Here is a 23,472-nt window from a genome sequence, read left to right on the forward strand (position 1 = left end):
AATACCATTAAATTGTTGCATTTGGTGCATGGCAAAAACTTCCTCAAGTCAAACCAAAGCAAATTAAACTGAATGGAAACAGCGCCAAGATAAATCCAAGTTAATTAAAAGTCTAAAGATAAAATATCCAGCTCCACTTTGAGTTTTTCTTAGATTTGGGGGAGTGAACTGAACACATACTGTATATTGCTTTGTTAATCAGAGATGGTTCCATAAGCTTGGTTTGTTTTTCCTCGAAATCGCATGCGCTGGACATAAGTGATAGCGTCTTTCTTATGAGACCCCATTGCTGAACCTCTGTCCTCCGCCTCCCGCTCTCTCCCCTGCTTTTGTTTGCACGACTGTTGGCAAAGACGCATGATAAGAGTCATAGTTGTTGTCAGTGTTGTTGTTTTCGTTTACTCCTCGGCATGGAACACTTACATGTAGTGACGTGTCTCAGAGCTAGAACTGACTAGATTCATATGTGTTGTCATCCGATATGTTCCGTGTCTTACAAGGAAAGTGTCAACTTATTTTTTCAAATGTGGAATAATGTGAATGTGGACCAGTTTCAACGTGAATGTGCGGCCACCGTCAGAAATCCATTGCATTCTACGAATGTCTGTTGTTGGAGTAAAGAGGAAGTGTTTAGCCAGCCTGTTTAATTCTGCATGTTGATGAGCTGTTAATGGAGCCTGGGCATTTGATAACATGCCTGACTGCTCCGCCAGTCACGCCTCTGTTTGCCCTCACCAAGCGGCACATGATGTGACTCAAAATTGGTCAATCCTCATATATCACTGGTCCTTTAGAGGCCGCGCTGGCACAATAGTCAACTGATTATGAAAATGGATGGGGGCGATGTCGACAGCGATGTTTTCAGAGTAGCGCGTTCATCGCTGTCTTTTGCCCCCACTGTGATGCACGACCTCCAAAACGTCGGAAAAAGCACCGCACCAATCGTGACGCCATTCCCCCGGCAAAATGAATTAACTCACTCCCGACGTGCAGCTGGTGTTGACACAGATGCAGATATTAGCTGGTATAAATCACTCTCATGCCAATTTCCTGGTGCAAGATGAGAAAGGAACGAGATATCACTGTCACCAAACAAGAACAAGATATTTTCCTTTTCTTAGATATTGGTATCAAACTATTTTTCTCACCTTTTCGTGTTAAAATGTTGTTGTTTTTTAGCCTTGAATTGTTGCGTGATTGTGATTTTGGAAGGCTCTTGAGAGAATATTGATAAATACTGACTGAAGTGACTTGATTTGATTTTGTCTGCACTTTGATTTATAAAGGAGGTCACTCAGGCTTTGTACCATTGCTGTGTGGAGACCTTAAAAACAATTTAATAAATGGTTCATTCATTGTTGGATTCCCTGTAGCGCTAAGCTGTAACCAAAGTAGAATCATCCTTCTTGTCTGTCTGGATCATTCATGGACTGTTACTGTACTGGGTGTGAATATGAATCAACCACTATTGTTGTTTATGAGTGAACATGGTGTTTAGTTTCCTCTGTGCACAATGTTACACATGCAGTACGAGTGTCTTTATAACAATCAGCTGTATTTTGTTTCTCATGTCCATTTGAATAGCAGTGTATGTTATCGCGATGCCTGGGGTGTTGGGAACTGGCTGTGTGTATAATTGTAAAGTTTTGTTTTTTAAAAAAAGCAAAGCACAGCGATAGTTTTTCGTATCAAAGAACAAAAACAGAAGTCATTATGGTTTCTTTATTTTTTATTTTTTATTTCTTCACAAGTACAAGAATTAAAAAAGAGAAAAAGAAAGCTGGGTTCTGCAAAGCAAATCTTGACCACCATTTGAAAAGATCAGAGCACGACAAAGCATGGAAGTAATTGCCTCCTAAACATCAAATCACACTTATCCAATCTTGCAATTAAAAGTATCATTAGCATTTAAATGACCAGATAAGATTGTGATCAACAGAAATCAATGAGAGCCGCAAAGGATTGGCTGACACACCTCGGCATTGTTTCCCATAAGCTGGGCTGTGGTCATATGGCAGCTCTGTAATCCAAAAGTTTCTGGGGATGTGACAGTTCACGTTTTACACGCAGTGAACAGGAAGTGCATTTTCACCCTGAGGGTCAGTTTCAGCTTTGATAATCTGCAGCTCAAAAAAAATAAAAATGAAAGCCAAGAAAATGGAGAGGTCACTTTTTTTGTGTGTGTGTGTGAGCGCATCGCAAAAGTCATTTTCTTTGCTGTAAATCTTCCGTCACAGATTACTCCTCTCAGTTTAAGGATTAGTTATGTTTTCTCCTCGCTATCCCCCTGAAATCTCTCCTTAAGCTGCCCTGAGCCTTTTGTAGCCAGCAGAGCGGGGAAGAGCGAGGTCTTCAAGGTGGATGTCTGATGAGGAAACAGTGCAAACTTGAATGTAGCTTACGGTTCCCTGCCCAGTGCTTTCTGCTCCCCACAGGCTTGTGGTGCTTGTCGGCTTTCATTAGTGTCTGTCTCTCAAGAAAGCCAACGCCCACATGCTGCCTGCATCACATTCAGCACAACACAGGAAGCCGCTGCACAATCACACTGCCGAGATGCACCGGAGGTGGTCGAGCCGAACGTCCCCGGTATCTGACGGATAATATCTCGCAATAACTTTGACCACAAAGTGCAGAATTAGCAAGGTGGAAGGAGGAGAATGATGCACAATGCTATACACACACACACACAACTATAATGTGCTGCATATTTTACCCACCATATGGCACACGTATACATCAGAGCAGGAAAACAACCTTAATAAATATTAAATAAATTCCAAGCTAGGGCTGAGCATATGGTTGTGTTGGAGAGGAGGCAAAACATGTTGACATAAAAAGGGATGTTGCAGTCATAAAAATAGATGTCTGCTCTTGTAGCACAGTTTGAAAGACGACGCTGGCACAAATGATGATTTGATTTTGTGTAATAAACATGGTCTCACATGCTCACATCAATTTCTTTCTTTTTTTAAGTGATACATGCTAATTCATTTTTAAAGATTAAGCAAATGACTGTTCTCACTTTAACTTACATAATGACTTTATATCTTTGGCAGAGGACATTTTCCCCCATAGTGCATTGCAAAGGAATTGGAAATTGATGGAGGTTGATGCCCAAGCAGCTTCAACTAAAAAAAAAAAAAAACATGAAATATACCAAATCAGGGTATTTACCTGCGATGAACAGATTTAGATGAACCTTTTCTTTAAAAGTCTGTTTCATCCTGGAGCATATTCATGTCACTGCGTGTTACTGTATGATCTCACACTCACAGCGCTGTGCTATATTTGCTGAATTATTGAATGCAATCTTAACAGACATCATAGATTTGCTGGCACCAGTTAGTTTTTTCTCTGCAGCTGCTATCGGGTAGCTGGGCCAATATGTTGGGCTGCTAAGAGAATGGTCGATTATTATGACTTCAGTGTTCTCGTTTTTTTCCCAATAAAAGCAGATAAGGCGTGCGGCGCATTCAATACAAATGCAGTTTTTGAATCAAATGTGGTCAGAGAATAATTAACCATTAGGAAATAAGAAAAACAAAAACATATTTAATACGAGAAGGTGACTTCAGCACTGGACAGCGACACAGCACACAGGCAGCCATGTTCATAACAACACAGACATTTACATGTATGCGTAAATTTATAATGCGAGAGCAACAACAAAGCACCATTGTGTAAAGTGGTAAAAACTGTTTTACTTGTTCATTTAAAATCACATGAATAAGTTTGACTTTATTGCACGTACATGATATTTATCAACTATACTCCAGACACTAAGGCTATTTTTGCTCTGTTTTCCCGACTGCTGTGTCAACAAGCAGTGACAGTCTTATACACTGTTGGTCCACTTTTTGTGCATAACGTGATTAAAAATGCAAACTGGATATCTGACGAGGAGAAAGCGGCTGCTGAGCATTCTCGCGTTCAGTCGGATTCGATAAACCCACTCAGCATATAGAGGCCCCTGCACACGACTTACATGAACACATTTCTTCGACAAAATATTCTATGAAACGCAAATGGAATCAAATGCATGGAGCAGGATCTAAATCCAAATGCATGCATTATTATCAACATGGTATAATTCCATCCTGCTAGAATAAATGGATTCCAATATGATCATGTGCAGCTCCACTTGTCTCAAAAGACAGTAAAAGTTGTGTAAAACATCAAACAATGCTCCTCTTTAAAAAAAAAAAAAAAAAAATGACAATTGTTCAGGGTGTTCATTAACTTTCTCCCCCTGCAAGCTAATGGAAAGTGATGATTGGACGCCTCGGTGTACGCTCAGGCCAGACAGAGGATGAAAATTACGTTTTGCCTCATTTACATGTCATGAAAGCAAATGATCTCGTTGGCTGCCATAGCAAAGTTTCCACCTGTATCAAAATCCAGTCAATGATGAGTGATGATTACAATTCTTTATAATGAGCCTGCCGCTGTACCTGCACACGCCACATTTCACAGGACCCACAATTATCTGTCTCTGAGAGAAATGGATGCCTCTCCTCTGAAGGCTCTGAAATGGAAGAGGGTTGTTGTTAGATGAGGGAGTGTGCTGCTGCACGTCGTCCCTCCCTCTCTCTCTCTGTCTCTCTGTGTTTGCTGTGCCTCTGCGCTGCTGTAGGCTGAACAGGGCGCCACACGGATCTGGCAGTGGCACGGCATCCCTGTCTGGAGATAAGGTGATACGAACTGGAAATAATGAGCGTGAAAGAAAGAGTTAAGAGGTGCACTCATGCACAAATTTTCTGCACATTAAAACGCCGACTTGGCCTTGCAGAAAGGTCATGTTATTCAATAAGGATGGAAATGGGAGGCGGGAGGAGCTGGAGATAACGCATGTAGGTACACAGCTCAGTGTCTATGATCCACTTCATTATCTTAGCTCACTCATTATATCATCGTCGCAATGAGGCAGATGACATCTGACTATCAGCGGGTTTGAGGGATGGAGTTTCCTTTGTAGTGATTTCATAGCGCACGCACTTTCTTGTCGGAAATGATCATCGTCATCCGCTTCAGACATTTCCAACATCAAGCTTACAATTACTGCTGTCCGTCCTTCTCACAAATGAATCCTCCTTCTTCATCTTACCAGTTACTGTGTGCCGGAGTTGCCCTTGTTGCTGTGAAAAATGCTACTGCAGGACTGAGGTAAATAGTAGGTTGCGCTCTGTTTAATGGTGGCACTCAAACGAGCACAGGTGTTCAGGTGGCGAGGCTTTGTTCTTCCCCAGGTGTGTCAGCAGATAGGCAGGGTGAGTGCACTGGGATTAGGGGGAAGTTCGTGGAGAGCGGAAAACTGCCAGCTGAGCTCTGAGTCACTGCTCAGGAACGACATGTCAAACAAACACTCACCGCACTGTGGGGACGGTGTTTGTCCATGTGGCACTCGATGGCTGAGGCTCGATCCACCCTGAGGACTTGACTCACACATGCCCTTCTCCCTGCCCTCCATATCCCCCTCCATCCCCATCTCCTCACCTCAGTGTCCAATTACAGCCCACTCTCATTAGCACAGTGTCTCTCCAGCGAGAGCCTTTGAAAGGGCAGGGGGAATGGCTGCCGCTGCAACAAAGCCTCCAACCTGAGATCTATCAAAATCCAAGGAAAGAGTGAAAAAAAAGGCAAGTGCAGGCAGGACTTCTCATTATAGAGTGCCTTAGAAGGTGAGGGACGTAAAGGATGATGATCTCTCACTGTGCTGAGTGTCATGTTATCTTTTTCACTCTCCTAACAGGACAGACCTCCCACCCGCCCACAAACCTGCCCCTCCCCCACCCAAAAAGAAGAACTGTGACATGAAGGGACACTTGACATCCGATGACATCCAGGTAAGATCCACTTTTTCTCTCATTCTTACCGGCGGATCGGACACAAATCCTGAGATTTCTGCATCAAATTTCCATTGTTTGAGTGAAACATTGCAAAATCTGAGTCAAGTCAGAACATATCCCCTTTTCTTATCCTCCAACTTTTTATAGCACCAGATGAAAAAACATATATTCACTTTAAGTTGAGAGAACTCTATTTATCCCCGGGGAGCTGTCTTGATTAATTAAGGGAAACAGTTGCCACAGTGACAGAGAACTTGACGGTAGAGAGAAGAGACTCAGGTGGGCAGCGATCATTTTGCAAAACACAAGAAGCAAAACGCCACAGAATGTCAAAGCACGACATCAAATCACAAAAGTGTATTATTTTAAAATAAAAGATAATGTATCTGCAATTGGCATTGTTCTTGGATGGAAAGACTTACTTCTAATGCTTTTAAGAGGAGTAAAATCTTGTTTTTTTTTACATACCAATAAGAGTTACCTACCTTATTCAGTGTTTATCAGAGATGTTATGTTGATGCAGAACTGACAGTACACGGACACCAAAGGCTTATGACACAGTAACAACCTACAGATCCCTGCACAAACAGCACATTTACCATTTAGAAGGTAATACTTTGTTATGTGTTTGTTGTTACGTGTTTTACATTCAATGTGGACACCATAAGAATGGAGGCAAGAGCAGTCTGTGTGAATTTCAAATTTCACACGCACAATTTAGTGTTGGTGTACAACTACAGTGTTTTCTTTAAATAAAAATATTGTTTTGCCTAATTGTAAGTTGTTAACTATTTTAACAACTTGTAAATAATCACCAGATAATGAAAGTTATTGTAGAAAAATGGGCAAAAGCACATACTCACAGGACATTTCTGGTAAAATAAGCAAAAGAAAGTCCAGACGGACATTTTAAGGCTTAGGTGTTAAAGGGTTAAAAATGTGTATGACAGTATGTACAACATGCTGTGTGAGTGGTAAAGAGAGTAAAGTACCACACAACTCCGAGTAGCGCTGTTTTATTTAATCAGGTGATGTGACTTTCATAACATGAACAAGCAGCTTTGTTATTAATCAGTGACAAACTGAAATGTCAACAATGAGCGGATTAGTGAGGGAGAATTATGCAGCTCCAACCATGTTCTCTGATCACTGATCTGGGCTAAACGGTGTCATTGCGGTGATGCAGGTTTAGTTTCACTGGGAAACCTGATATCTTTACAACATCTGCATGCATTTGAAAACACATTCTTTTTGTTTTTCAATGTAAACCTTTCTACCACACTGTAACACACACATCACAAGAAAGACAAACAAAATAGTGAAAAAAGATAAAAAAAAACAACATTCAAGGGGGCTTTTAGTTCCACCTTCATTTTCTTTCAGCTAAACATGTTTCTGCCTGTCAATCATCTTGATGAGCAGTGTATTGAAATAACACAGAGATGATCAGCATCTGTAGAGCTAGCAGGCAACTCATAATAGCAACAGTTTACATTTTATTCCCTTTCGGTTTTTTTTTGTTGTTGTTTTTTTCTGTTTTGAAGACGAACAAAACACCAACTCTCCCAATTATGCTATTTCATAGTTTAAATGGGGTGTAAGAAATTAGCTTCACAACACAACAATAACAACAACAACAACAAAAAGCACATTTGAATAAATACAGGCAAAACATCTGAAACTATGACTGCTCTTTTTTAAACTATTATTTCTAATTTGTGCCTGAAACCATTTTTATGTTATCGTTGAGATCATGTTTTTATGAACGTTTAACAATTGAGGCTCTGTGTTCATGGTCGAGTTAGCTTAGCAATCGCAGTTATCCAAACACGCAAAGCCACATTAAGAAAAAAAAATGGAATATAATGGGAAAACGAATGGAATATAATAATGTATTTTAAGGCTGGATCAAATCGCAGTCTGGTCAGAACTCTGGACATGCTCCTACAGAGTCTTTCCAAGCCTGTCTCCTTAATTGCGAGGCAAAACTTATGTATGTGGTTTATATCTCGTTCTTTTTCTTCTTCTTCTTTGTCCCTGAAGCTCTTCTCCAGTCAGCGTTTCAAACTGTAGTGTTCCACTTCATTGGTTGGGAATGCTGCCTCAAACACATTCCTACATCTTTTAGCCAGTTTCAACAATTCATACATCAAAATGTTTGGCTTGTTCAACACAATCTTACATTTTTTTGACACATTTAACTCTTTTTCCTGCAAATCCCCCCCCCACAGGGGATTAGCAACTAATGAGAGTACTCGTCATTTTCTGGGGACATGCACATGTCCTAGTTGTACATGTAAGTTAGTGACACATTCAATGAATCACAGACCTGCTATCGCAAACTACATGCAGTAACTAATTGACTCATAGTTTCCTGGGAACACGCTGCTCGTAAGATTCCAAGTTCTGCTACAAACGAGGACTTCTGGTGTTTAGGATTATGGAGCTTTGATGAGAAGGAGACGGGAAGTATCGGCTGCATTTGGATTCCACACGAACAGACTCTAACCTTATTGTCAGCAGGCCTCTGCCCGTCCACTGCTTCTGAATTTTTCATAGAACTTTATAAGTCCTACAATGGGGAAATATATGAAAATGAAAGTTTCAGCTTAAATAAGGAAACGGAGAAAAAGAACAGTTCAAATTTAGAAAATAGACTCAATATTATGTTTTTGCTTTCTCATAATGTGGTTATTGGCCTTGCTCTGCTCTGACCACATTTCATAATATGAACGCCAAGGAAAAGTTTGAATAAAGGCACAGTGACAGACACAGACAGGTAATGGAACATGCAGTATTTTCTATTATTGCAACTGGAGCCTGAAAAAAAATTGGATAGTGTTGCTTTATTTCAGAAAAGCAGGGTGATTTCACTGGGCTGTAGAGACTGGCAGCATCCCGGCGCTATCATTGCCCAGTGCACAAAGCAAAACTGGCAACGGAGCCCAAGTATAAACATCTGTGCTTGCTACATCACAAGCAATCAGTGCATGTTGTGGTGAGATGGTCTCCGGGAGCCAAGCAGACGACATCCATCCAGGAGGCTGATGTCTTTATGTTCCGAACAAACGTTTCCTCCAGCTAATTACATATGAAGTCTGGTGCTCAGCTCACCGTTCAACCACTCAGCCATTCACTCCTTTGCCTTTTGATGTAACGTGAATGGGAACGCTCACACAAACCAAGTGCACACTGACGGCAATCAGCACCCTTTTTATTTGTTTTCTTTCTTTCATTTGGCAGACTTTTGATCAGTCATTTCATTTAGAAATGTCTCCATTATTTTATTTTAATGTAATAATGCACAAAAATACGTTTATCCAGTATTACTACATGTTGTCATTTGAGATGGACAGATAACTTCATTTGTATACCCATATAGGGAGTTTGGTTTGCAGTAACCAGGCTTATACACCAGCTTACTAGTAATATAAACAGATGAACAACACTTACAGTTACATTGTGCCTTGAGATTTGGTCTTGACCAGTCAGAGATGTTGTAAAAAAAGACGAATCCTTTAAAAAAACTCTAAAAAAAAAAGCATAAGACATGAAGTAATGAGACCTTGGAAATCACATTAAATCAGTTTAATTGTTTCTGTATAACAAATCCTTTTTTTTTTTAAATTAATACAAAGCATTATGAAAGTTGTCATAAAGAATCCTCCGCTTGGATTTTTGACACTGAACCTTTGACTGTTGCGACGCTCAACAGATCTAACTTTTCTCAGCACATCACTTCACGTTTGTCTTTTATTGGCTCTAATTAGAAAACGTTAACACATTAAATGCTCAGTCTTCATTTGAAATGTAAAAGTTCAACATCTCGTTTTGAACTCCTCAAAATGCTGAGATATTTAATGAGGAAAGCAGAAGCACAGTGGCGCACCTCCCCCCGTTAAAGGTGTCTTTGCTCTGGGATCATTTTGCGTTTGAATATCTCAGTTCACTGACATCAAACCGTTAAATGGGTTGTGTAGAATGAACATCACAGTGGGAGTTCACATCCAGACAGCGAGTTTCTGAGGCTGCAAAAGTGTTTGTTTTTCATGATTCCAAAAAAAAAAGAGTATAAAACGAACTTGTTTATTCAGGATGAATTATATAAAGAGGGCTTCAATGAGCTTCATCTGTGGGATTAATCTGTATCTGTTCTGTCATCACGTGTCACCCTCAAATAAATCCCCCCACAGTTGGTTCTGTCAGTGGCTATATCTCTTTCAGCTTTAGTTAAACTGCCGCTCCACAATTTCCAAAGTTTACATCATCACTGTAGCCTTTGTGTGACATGGATGCAATTGATTAGACTAAATCATCTTGGATACACACAGAATAGAGAGTTCCAGCCGAGGGGATGAAGTTCAGACTGCTGTCTGTCACGTTTCAAGTCTCATTTATAATATTATAATATGCTCCTAATGCTCTGTAGCTTAAACTTAAATAACTTTAATTAAATGATGGGCCAGTAGGAAAATTAAATGATGTATGATTGTAAAATGTTTTCTTTTTGTGGCATCATCTCCAAACCAACTCCACATTAATCTTAAATGCAGTCATACAGTAATAAAAACCACAAGATTTAGATTATTTTTCCTATATATTTCTATAAGCAAATGTCATCTTAGAACAGTCAACAAGGTGAGAAGGCCCCACACTCATGCACAGTGTGTTTCCTGTAGGTGGTTCATCTTGACAAAGACGAGGAAATGCAGAAGCTTCCTCTTCAGCCTCCTTATTACGACATGGCGCCCTCCGAGTCGACACCCTTCACTGATAAGCAGGTGAGTAGTGATGCCGCGTACGGGTTTAAGGGAGCCCCTCTTTGACAGGGTCACCCACAGCTGCTGCCTTCAGCGTGTGAAGTAATTGCTGGTGAAAGGGTGAACTCGATCTGCCAGTGTGCTCTGCGCCTTTTGAGAATTTATTTAGAAGTGAAATGCTGCAGCGCGACGACGCTTCCCCCGAATGTGACTGAAGATCTTTAACTTCGCTGCTTCAGCTTTGCTTTGTCTGTTTTTTTTTTAAAAAAGTGGACGGGAGGTGTGTCTGACAAGCAGAACAGTCAGTCCACTCCTAAGCTTCTTATCTCGTCATTTACATCAGCCCCACTCACCTTCTACCAAAGCCTGAGTTTGTCAAAGACCTTCTCTCTGTGGACTATATTGCTGCTTTTCCACTACACATTCCTGGCACGCCTTGTCACTGCACGGCACGGCACGGCACGGCACGGCACGGCTTGACTCTACACAGTTTGGTATGGTTTTCCATTACTATAGTACCTCCTCATCATGAAACTGCTGTGACTTTGTTTTACAGGCAACAAAGACAAACTAGTGACTTGTAAAGCAGTTGTTTTTTGGTGGTGATTTCCGGCTCCACTAGTCTACACGCCGACGGCCGTGTCGTCAGCGTGTAACTGGGTATGAAAGATGAGTGACAGAAGATGCTCTGCGTCATATGAAAGTGTGAGTGAATGGGTGAATGGCAAAACCTTAGTGTAAAGCAGTGTTGAGCGGTCATCAAGACTAGAAAAGTCCTATGTAAGTACAGATCATTTACAGTGGCCGGCAGTCTGACGACGTCACGTATGGTATCGGCTCAGCTCGCTTGGAACCTCGCAAGAGCAAGGTACTAAAAAAAAGTACCAGGTACCAGGAACTATCCCTAATAGCAATAGCAAAGAAAAAAAACGTCCAGAATCTCGCCGTGCCGCGTCGAGTTGTGCCGGGACTGTGTAGAGGAAAAGCCATATGACTGTCTCTGCCCCTTAGCCTGACTTCCTGTCTACTGCTGCCCCAATGCCACCATAATTACTCGTGTGTTTGCATGGCAACTATGTGCAGACAAATTACACTGTGATGCTTTTCAGCTCATCATTCCCCCCGAGTATTAACTGTTGACTGCGAAGTGTTTGCCTTGTTATCAGCTGCGTCTGCTAACTGCGCCTGAGCCTCCCTCGGTGGCAGATGCTCGAGTGTGTTGGAAGCATTGCTTGCTTTGGCTGGAGTCTCAGCCTTGAGTTAAAAAATAGATTAATAATAAGGGGGGAAAAAAAAAGTCTTTTGGATGGTGTGGGTGTCTGTGTGTGAGAGTCTGTGCAGGCAGATGAAGAAATAAACGTAACTGCGTCACACTGTGATAAATGTCTGCCAGGCAGGAGAAGTCTGTTTTACATAAGTATTATTGTTGCTACCTGCTAATGAAGCTGAGAATGGATGTGCAAATAATAGCATGTGCTGTTATTTGTGTAAATGAGAAAGTGCAACTTGGAGAACAAGGTTGATCAACTTTTTGTGACTCCATATACTCTGATCGTTTCAGCTATTTATGTGTTTTTTTTTTTTAAATTCAATTAGATCAATACCTCGGCCTGATTGCAACTATTTCTTTAAATTGTCTTTTTGTCAGTGAACAATGATACACAGAAAACCTCTCACTGAAAAAAAACGACGGGCACAAAACTATTATAATAAGCACTGTGTGTAAAGACTGCATGCATCCCCCCAGTCAGCCACACCAGCAGGGTGCAGCACTGTCTCATTTTAAAGCCAGTCCAACCAGCAGGGATTGCATTGTCAAGAATTGCAAAAGTAAACACATTTGCAGACATAGACACAATACAAATCCTAAGTAAACATCCCCCCCCCCCCCCTCGTATCACAAATACCAGCCACTGCAGAGTCAGTCCACATACTCACATAATGAGATTTCCCAACAAATGCAACAATTCCTACTGTTTGAACTCGTAAAATAAAATAGAACAATATTTTATTTGCAACTCGGTCTTATAATTCTCGTCTTTCCATCGGGTTTCAGCGAAATACATGTAACGTCTCAAACTTCAGCTAATGCAAATCACAAGGAGCCTCTACCACTTTTAGCCGCTGTGACATTAATAGTCTGTTTTCTTTGTGCTTTTCCCTGTTTACTGCTGCCTGCTGTTGTCATACTGTGCTCATAAATGCGCAATCGATACACACAACTCTCACATATGTGAGCTTTTCAATGCCACTGCTCTGCATTTGCAGCGTGTGCATGTGTGTGTATGTGTGTGTGTGTCCTCACCCTCCCCTTGATGAACTTGCAGGCATATCTCAATTGCTATCGCTCTTTTTCCCCCCACGACAAATTGATTTTGATTTTCTATGTAGTTTTTAAAAGATATTAAACTGTCATCTTCCATTCTACGCTTAAAGGAAACAGAGGTTTAATTTTAATAATGTGCGGACACTGAGGGTAGATTTTCTCCAGATTTGTCTCTTATCGCCGCTGACGTCCCCCTCAAACTGAAGTTTAGGGCTGCTCTTAAGACGAATAGGCCAACACTGAGCTTTTCAAAACACTATTTGTCTGAGGCATGCATTGACTGCTGAGCATCAAGTGTTACTAATGACGATTCTCTGGGGGCAAAATACTATCTGCCAATTTTGAATGCGATGTGACTGTAATTTTCCTCCTGATTGCACCCTGGTCATGACAAATATCCCAGATATTTAAATATCCAGCGAGAGCGGCGTGCGAGAGGTGGAGAGATGTGTGATGGCGGAGAGATTGCACAGTGGATTTAAATTATTAATGTGAAATTCTGCGGGAAGCTTCAATCATTTCTCCCGTAATCCTCTCTCAGATGGAAATAAGGTACGTTGATGCAGTTTGCGGACAACAGGTATCGTGCCAATCGATGTGCTTCCTCCCCCACCTCCCCCCGTTTAACATCCACCCTAAGATGATTTATGTATAACTGCGGGTTAGCTAACAGCTATGCTTTGCATTAATGCCATCATAACTTGCTCTTTTACGCCACTGATTTTATTAAGCACAGCATCTGAAGGCTGAGCGGCCACCATTTGATCCAGTCACTGACTTCCTCTCTCTCTCTCTCTTTTTTACTCCTCGTAACATTAGCAGTGACATGAAAGAATAGTCTGTTTTTATTTTGATTCCCTGCAATCTGATTTTCTCTGTAAAAATACAAACATCAGTGCACAGCGGTTTGCCTTCCTTTTGTTGCCCTCAGTGCTCAAACAGCCACTTTGTTTTGCTTTTCATCAAATGGCGTTTTTTTTTCCCATCTTCAATGTCCATCTGTGGCTGAAACAAAGTGACAGAATAAACACAGCTCTGCCTTTTAATTGAAGCATGACAGTTGCCACCTCTAAGGGCGGAGGAACTCATAACCACACTGTGTTACCTCTTGTCTCAAGCACATTTATACACATGTGTGTTCCCCGGTTTAGCCATGTTTCTGTCTCATCGGTGTCAGAAGTCACCGTATTTTAGATTATCTAGCTGACCTATAGGTCACCCGAACGTGATGATCTTGCAAGTACTTTTGGAATTGTTGCAAGCTTTCGTTGTCATTGATTGATTATCCCATTGAGGTCATTTACTCCATCATCCACTTGGCCAATGGCTGATTGAGTCAATGAGTCTTTGTGCTGAATCATACCTGTGTTTACATGCACTCTGATTGTCGAAGTTAGAGAGGGAACTAATGATTATTTTCAGTATCAGTTTTTTTTTCTTCTTCTTTCAATTATCAATAGCATGTTTGTTGCATAAAATGACAGAAAATAGTGAAAAATGTGTTTTTCCAAAACCTCAAACTAACAACGTCCTCAAATGTCTTGTTCTGCCCACAAACCAAAGATATTCAGTTTACTGTCCGAGAGGAGTGAAGCAACCACAGAATATTTTCATTTTAGAAGCTGACAAAAATAAAAAAAAAACATAATCCAATGACCGCCCTTATAGTGCAGTAGTTCTTTTCTTTTTTGTTGACATATTATGTGGACACAGGTTTACCATAATCCAAGCTTTATAGCTCCATTGCTTCCTTTAGTCACCGTGAGTGTTGTAGTTCAGATCCAATTTTCATGCCCATCAACTGTGAGCTTTGCATAATTTATGAGAAACAAACACGCGAAGAGGAATCATTAAAACAACAACAGCATTCATTGTGTTGTACTCGCGGTCACTCAGAAACCATGGATAAATGTCATTGTGTGCATGTTAACTAAGAGCTCCATTTTCTTTTTGTAACTTGTTTTTGCCAGATATGATTTTCTGTATCATTTTTTTTTTTCTGCAAATCTAACTTTTTTTTGTTTCCATGCTTAAACACTTTTTCTTTGCCTTCCTCTCTAACACCACCGCCCACAAGCTCAAGATGTCTCCTCGACCGTGACCAGATGTCCCCTCATTGCTTTCTACCTTTCCTTTTCTTTGTCTCACACACACACACACACACTCTCTTTTTTTCTCTCTCATACATATTTTGTGGCTGCCTCACTCTTCACACACCTCTCGCCTCTCTTGTCTCCAGAACTCTGGCCACAAGGACTGTGATGTCCAGTATGCGGAGCTGGATACTGCAGCTTTGGCCTCCGCTCCCGGCCCACGAAGCTCTGCTCACACTGGCCCTGGGGACCTTGTCGAGTATGCAACCATCCAGCCTAGCTCACACTAGCGCATGCCATTATAGGCCTTTCCCCCTCAAACTTTGGCCTCAAGGTACACAGACTGATGCACTCCTTCCCTTCATTCATCCCTTTTTTTCCCCTCAAACACTGACCTCCCTTTACCTCATGGTTCTCCCTGTCTACCTTCCTCTGTAGTTTTGGCGGTCTGTTGATCTCCCCCCCCCCCTTGCTGCTCCGCAGGAACTTTGAGGTGGATATTATTTTCAGGCTATTACCTCTACACAGTATAGCACAGACAGTTACTTGATGCAACAGAGAGATAACAAAAAAGTCTATCTTGCACGTTATTGCGTGGGATCTTTAGATCTGCATTAGTGCTCTGTTATATTCAGAAGCCTTCATTTTGAAAATATGACTCAACTGGCAAACAATTATTTTACTGTTTTTTTTCTCATCATGTAGGAATCCTGCTCCGAGAGCAATCAATAACTCCCTCTCCCTTATCCTCCATTCATGTGTTCGCATGAACGTCTCAGTGAAGTGGTGAATCCTTACACATGCGTTTGTATTTTGTTGCCTTAACAACAAACACTGAAGTATAGCAATTGTGAAATATTGTGTCTTTTGGCTGATGAAAAGCATCCAAAATGTGTTTCTCAAGTGATTATGACACCCTCCACAACCCTGATTGGTAGCAGGGATAAAACACGCTCGACAAGACGGAGCGCTGATATTTCATTTTAGCGTCACAGGAGAGAGCCACGGAAAAGAAAAGGAAATAGACACAAATTCGATTGCTTTCTATGACAATTCCCTAAGGGAAGTAATTCTCCAGGCAATTCACAAGGTTCTCTCCCCGGGCAATTGCTGAGACATGACGGTGTGCAGCACAGAGTGCGTTACTGAAATAGTACGGCAGCCATTCTCTTTTCATTTAAAGACAATTTCATCGGAGGGGGAATAAATGCAGCTGTCGACCGCGTTATGGTGCATAAAGCCAGGAGTTAAATCTACTGTACGAGCCGTTTGCATTTTAATCGTATATTTAGTTATTTATTTATTTTCAAATGCGTGCCGTGTCGAGAGCAGCTTTGACATAATGGACCACGGAGCACTTTCCACCTCTTTGTCGCTTTGACTGCAGTTTTGGAGACGCGATACTTGGGTGAGTCCCAAGTGTAAACAGATTTGAAGCCGCATTAGGTATTCTCGTGTCGTGTCTCAATGGGAGACACTGTTAGAATGTCGACCAGTTCATTAGCAAGTCATCGCTGGACGTGAGTGATGTGAGTAAACTGTAAGCACATTTATCAAGTTAGCACCTGGGATGCTAAATGAAGCCGAAGCCACAGAAGAGACAGTGGGTGCAAACTTTGTTTGTACCTTCTATAAACATTGACATGTTCGCTGAGTCAGGGTGAGGCTGAAATCTGCATTCTCTTGACATACCACCAGGGGGCAATTCCACTGGTTTAAATGCAAGTCAGTGAGAAAACACAACCACCGCTCACTGGACTTCCATTTTGTGATGTATATCATTAAGAGTCAAATACAGAGGAGGAGATAATTATATAATTAGTTTGCCCACTGACAAACAAATTAACAGTCTATACGTTTAAAGGTTGGTTTATTTTAACAGTGAGAGACGGAATATCTCAAAGAAAATCCAGAAAATCATATTAAAAAAAAAAGATACAAATTTATTTGCATTTTATTCAGTGAAAAAGTATTTGATCATCAACAACAGTAAATAATTCTGGCTCCCACAGACTAGTCCTCTCACAAAGTCCTGCTAATCTCAAACTCGTTACCTGTATTAAAGACACCTGTTCACAGAATCATACAGACACCAACCTCTCCATCAGGGACAAGACTGTAGACCTGCACTCTCCCTCACCTCCTGTGTATTTTAGGACACGGCTATAGAATGATTGGCGCCTACTTGTCTCCGGTAAGACCCACATCTTGCATATTCTCTAGCTCGAGCTCAATCCAAGATGGCACTACAGCCAAATTACAAAAATCAAGGCTTTAAAGAGCCACGACGTGTTTGTGACATCTAATGTTGAGAGTGCACTGCAGACTCGTCCATTCTTGTCATTCTCTGACTCTCTCTGGCTTTTCCTCCATCTTCCTCATTGGGTTTGGCCTCAGGTTTAAGTGGGTATAGCTTTTCTTTTTTGTTTGCAAAGAAAGCTGCCACTACAAAACATGCAGTGGCTAGTTTGTCGTTTTGAGATGGTGTAGAAACACGGTGGTGCATGATGGTGGCCCGTGTAAATCAAGGCCTTATTTTAAGTCTCCAAATGCCAAGCATTTTCACTTTAAGGATAATCATATCACATCATGCAAACATGCTCTTGGTCGAACGTCGATGAAATAAAACTGGACCTTGAAACCAACACTTGCCAAATTAATTAAACAAATAGATGGAAAATAAAATAAAATGATCTTTTATTATCCCACCATTTAGTCACAGTACAACAAAATGTCTTATTATTAAACGATAAATACTGCCCTGAAAAGGTGAGAGTGGACAAAGAAGCCTTACAAGGAACACACTATGTAAGAAAGTCAAACTTAAGCGTTCAATTTCAATAAAGTGCTGTGAGTGGTTTTATAAGAGACAGAGAATAAATGCTATTGTAATGCAGCAACATACCCAGTTTGACTGATCATAGCTTGCATATAGCATATAATTAAATTCTGAAAATGTCTCTTATCAGAATATATTAGAAGATCAAAAACATTAGCGTCATATATGCAGTCACATAAGTGTTTTATGTCTATATAATATATATAATCTCACCAAGATCAGAACATATTTTTATGTGAATAGGATGAAATGCTTTCTCTGGGCTGCTGCCTCTTGTGACTAAGGCCAAAGGAAATTAGCAAGTTTTAATATTCTTGCATAAAGCTATGTGCACACAATCTGTATTAACATCCCAAACTTATCTTTGATATTAAATCTTTGGCAGCTGCACGTGGGAGGAAGCTCATCAAAGGTTTCCAGAAAGAGCCATAGTCCATAGTAAAAACATAATTTGTTCAGACTTTAGACTTTAATCATCTGCATTATCTAGTTTTTTTTTGTGTGTGTGTGTTTTTCTGAAACAATGGTAAAAACTGAACATTATCTTTAGTGGAGTCGTACATAATCGTGAAGGGCCTTGTTTGGAGATGTCGTTTTTAGGACACAGGTAAAACTGATCTATGCATCTGTTGCAGGGACTAAACGTTACAAAAGCAAATATAACGACGTCGTAAAACAGTTGTACAAATGTGGAAAATGTTTCTTTTATGATTTAAATGCAGGAACGTGCTTTTTAACCACCAAAAGACACAGTTCTGAGAAACGAATATCGATCACATTCTAACGGCATTCTCAAGGTGTTCAGTGAGCAGCTCTGCAGCTGATGGTCGCACTATGTCACACAACAACAATTTCAACAGCTAAGTCCCTCTGGGAAGTGTCTGTCAACATTCTTTGTTTGTTGTAAGGCGTCAAGCCTCGTCTTGACTGGCTCCTGTCACAAGGTGACACCATTTAATAAGATCCTTTGTTTATTGAGCCAAAGAACACACCATGAGGTCACACCCACAGTCACCAAATCCTCACTTTATCCTCTGAGAAGAATAAAGCCAGTTTTCCAGTTCACCTCTGGACTTCTAAGTAATCAGTTAAATAAATCAGCCGGCATTAATCACACCGTGACTGTATGTTTTCCCAGCATCCATTTGGCGTTGGCAGTTGAGTTATTACGCTATATCAGATACCAAAAAGTTACCGGGGGACACGCTTTCCTGAGGTTACGCTATCTGCCCCAATGCACTGTTACTTATAATGACTCCGAGGTGAGGCAGATTTCATTTAGATCAACCCTTCAGTTCTAAATGTATGCATTTAAGATAAACTGTACAATGTGGAAGGGAACGAGACCTGCCACAAAAAAGGCAAGGACAAAACACAGGTGGAATTATTGATATAAAAGAAATGACTTTTCCGGGCTCACACGAAGCAAAGCAACTGTAGCATCTGCTGTTTTTGAACAGATGTGGACGCTGAATTGACTGGAAGGAGACGTTGCCTCATAGGTTAATAGCAATTGCACACTGTTGTCTGGCAGAGTTAAAGCTACTGTCGGTGATGTTGTCCTTTTTGCTGCCTCTAATTGTCACGAAGAGATACTGACAAGCATTTGTAGAAAAGGGAAGGGTATTTTCTCGTTTGCCAAATCGTGTTTGAGCAGACTTTGGTTGCCCACAATAATAATTAGCTGAACACATGTTCTGTGCAGAATCATGTATTAGCTTTTTTTTAATTTAATTTTAAATTTATCTTATATGTTAATAGAGATTAGCCAAAGGCTCAGAAGCTGTGAATTCAGTTGCGAATGCCGTCTCTCAGCTACTCCATTTCCACACCTCATGAGTGAAGGCAGTAGAAAGAACCTCCTGTTGAAATGTTGAATTCTGGCTCCTGATTGGATGACGCGTTCTAAGATGTTCATAAGGTTTCAAACGCTGTACATCGCTATTGTGATGTCAAGCTATTTGACTCATTGTGACTTATGTATTTTACTAAGAGGAGCTTCAAAATTCTCAATCATTCATTCTCACTTTTCTTTTATTTCCCGAATAGAATAGAATAGAATAGAATATTCTAGCAATATCTCAGATAACAAAAATAAACTTTATTCTTGTAAAATTACGACTTTATTCTCATAACATTATTATTACATTTTTCTCATATTACAACTTTTTTAATATTATGAATTTATTCTCACAAAATGACAACTTTATTCTCATAAAATTACGACTTTATTCTTGTAATATTACAACTTTATTCTTGTAATTAATTTTATCACTTTATTCACATAATATTATTTCATTCTCAAAAGATAAATTTTTTCTCTCATCAGTTTGGCCCTAATACTCTGTCGTAGAATAGAATAGAATAGAATAGAGCATAGTTTGTTTATTGGGTAGAGACAGATTTATTAAGATGTTGGTCTTGTTTTATATTCATTGAAAGTACATTTTCTGTCAATGGCTGAAGGAGCATAAATGTGAACATGCGAGGCAAAGCTATTGATTTGCATACATTTGCACTCTGAAAATAAATGTGACTTTGTGGGTAGTGAATGAAAAATAAGTTTGTATCATAACAAAATTCAATCATTTAAAATTCAAGTGTATGGATTATTGAATTCCTGCTGCATTTTGATACATTTTTTGACTTGCATGCGGCCGTTGGCCAGCGCAGGTCAATGAGTCCTTTGACTTATCTGCTAAAATGTTGACGAGTAAGATGAAAATATATTTCAGCAAACAGAGAAGATTGATGGCGCTCCGTGCAGTTGTGTTCCAAGAGTATAATGCAAAAAAAAACAAACAAACACAGCCGCAGCTGCGATAAAACTTTCTCAAAGAAAAAATTGCACCCAACTGCCATGAAATAACGACTGTTACATCACTCCTAAATGGGCCCCACATTATGTTGTGTGAAGTACATCTAATAAAGACATGATGAGCACACGTAATAAATGGAAAGTGAATTATGATCATTATTTGGAAGATGTACGGGAAACTCTTCCCATATGACATAAAGAGCTCAGTTCATGATAACATCCCATAAAGGGGGAAAGTTGGAATTTAGCTGCAGATGTTGCCTTCCTCTCCGTGTCAGCAGATGTTGCATCTGTTTCTCTCTTGTGTGAAACAAAAAGTGAGAACCGTCGGGTTAACTGTCAATGTTTTCAATCAACTTCTGTTTCCTCTTTCACACACGCTCGTAGTGGAGCGCACAGAGGTTCGATTCATTCAGGGCTCTTCATTGAAAACGCATGTGAGGAATATCGTGCTATGTTTGTCTCTCTGTGTTTACATGGTGATACACATTTGCAAGCTGTCCAGGTTGTAGCCCACCTCTTAACCACAGTCAGCTGGGATTGAATCCAGTAACTCCGGTGATCCTCCTCTTGAATTATTAGCTATTTTTGTTACTATTTCATTATGTCCTCTTTTCCATTTATTGCCTTCTTTGCTTTAAATTTCCTTTCCTTCAGACAGTATATCTTCAGATGGGCTATTATCTGGTAGACTATTGTGCGAGTCATTGGCGAACTGCCCAGAGTTTGATGTTGAGGCTGTTCAGATTATTATTTTATTTTTTTTAAAAAAGGACATAATAAGCTTGACCTCTTCGTGGAGTATTACCCTACGAGGTGAAATATACCACACTCATAAAAATGTATTACCAAATAAAAGTTATAGGTCAAACCTCCGCATTTATTTACTAAAACTAAATAATGCAAATGACACACAGGCTTTTCAGGAATTTCACATATTTAGTTATTTTTATTCTAGACCATGGATAGTAATATAACATCCATTTTCTAACGCTCTATCCTCCACAGGAGGGCAACACATAGAGACAAGCAACCATTCACTTTCACTCTCACACCTCAATTGAGAGTGACCAATGTACCTAATCCCCATTATTGCATGTTTTAAGACAAACTCCATGTATCCATGTAGAAAGGCCCTTGTTCTAACCACTGTGTGGCCCTGGATAGTAATATTTCAAATTAAAGAAAGACAAAAAAAGACGCCACTGTAGCTAAACACAGAATTGCTTCAGCAGGCTATTATTTTCCCCTGGTGTGGTTTTATAATAGAACCTAATTGGCAAGCTGCTCTCATGTAAATGTGCCATCGTAGGCGTCAGTGTAGCAGATAGTTTGCTCATTTTGCGTTTTATAAAAAGGTGTGATTCTTTGTGGTTCTTTGAAGCACAGTGTCTCCTGCAAATGTGTTGAACCGTCTCTGGCAAAGGAAAGTACAGTATATGCTTCTGTTTCTGACTAACATCCTGTCGTGTTCACTGAAAACAATTCAACATCCTAAAATGTCACCATATCTTGAAAGGTTTATTTTACAATAATAATGATAATATATTTAAACCACTTTCAAAAAATATTTTAATCACCATTAAATGACACACTTTCGACGATTGTGTTGCGGTACAGGACCACACACTTAAACTCAAGATTGAACAAATTGTAGTTTGTATCAGGAGTTTTTTTTCACTGTTCTGTTCATACTACATTACTGGATCTGAGTCTCCTTTATGCATATTATGTTTAATGCTTATAATTCAATATTGGGGTGGCTTGGATCCAGCTGGTTTTTAACATATTAGCATTAACATCTGTGTTAATGCTAATAGATGATCTGTTCAGAGTGATTGTTGTTAATTAATAGAGATAAAAAGAACTATAATATGATATAATTTGTGCACAAAGCACAATTAGTAAAACGTTTGAAGGATATTTGTTTTAATTTGTGGGAATATTATCACTCCCATTATTTCCAATCAGCTGTGAGTGAAGTATCATTAAGGCCACAGACAAAAAGGAAACGGCAAGTGTTACTCTGTTCACCGGTAACACAATAACGTTACGAAGCACATTATTTCTTTCTATTACTCAAGACGTAGTGGAGTCTGATAAAGTGTTGTTATGTAAAAACCTAAGTTGTCCATTTTTTATGTTCAATTCTTTCCGCACAGACAGAACAAAAAAAGGATAAAAATCAAAAGAATAAACGGACAAAGTTTAATAAAAATGGTCCTCGAAACAAATAAGGATTAGATGCCTCTGTTGACGTCCAGAGTTTGTGTGTCAGGACAAAAGATCAACTCTCATTCACCCTTTTGTGTTTCACATTGTTCTATCTTCATCCATCACAAACACACTTCAGTGACTTGATTTAATGATTGTTTTAATCAAAATACGTACAAGTAATAGAGATAAAGATTGAGACCCATTTTGCTAGAGGAGTCATATGGGCTTAGTTTATTTGCTTCAGACCTGCATGTTACTTTGCTTTATTCCCCATGTTTTTCCCCATACAATATTTTCTTTTTAGAATTTTTTTATAATTGTTTACCATATATTTGAACTTGTAGGCAGATTAAAGTCAGTTTGTGGTTTTGAACACATTCCAGATCTGGGATCATCGTTTTCCTAGATATAGAGATGGTGGAGGAATATACGTGAGTGCCATTCGTCCATTGTTTGATTCATGTGTTTGTTTCACATTTTGCATGCTATTCATTGTTGTCCTTTCATATTGTATAACGCCTCATATCAAAAACATCAAACACATTGAAGGAATTCCTCAAAATTCACCTTCAA

General features: G+C 39.9%; 1 protein-coding gene across 3 annotated transcripts in view; it reads left to right on the forward strand.

Annotated features, from left to right (window-relative positions):
- nectin1b (nectin cell adhesion molecule 1b) overlaps positions 1-23,472 on the forward strand; it is a 144,491-nt gene that overhangs the window by 117,013 nt on the left and 4,006 nt on the right. The window contains exons 7-9 of one of the 3 annotated variants that reach the window (XM_058633304.1): positions 5,750-5,843; positions 10,526-10,627; positions 15,172-15,284. In XM_058633304.1, the coding sequence (XP_058489287.1) occupies positions 5,750-5,843; positions 10,526-10,627; positions 15,172-15,284 (309 nt within the window). Of the gene's footprint in view, positions 1-5,749; positions 5,844-10,525; positions 10,628-15,171; positions 15,360-23,472 lie in introns of all 3 variants that reach the window. The other 2 variants (XM_058633303.1, XM_058633301.1) reach the window with 2 other exon arrangements.

The sequence above is a fragment of the Solea solea genome, chromosome 7 (genome assembly GCF_958295425.1).
Source record: "Solea solea chromosome 7, fSolSol10.1, whole genome shotgun sequence".
NCBI lineage: Eukaryota > Metazoa > Chordata > Actinopteri > Pleuronectiformes > Soleidae > Solea > Solea solea.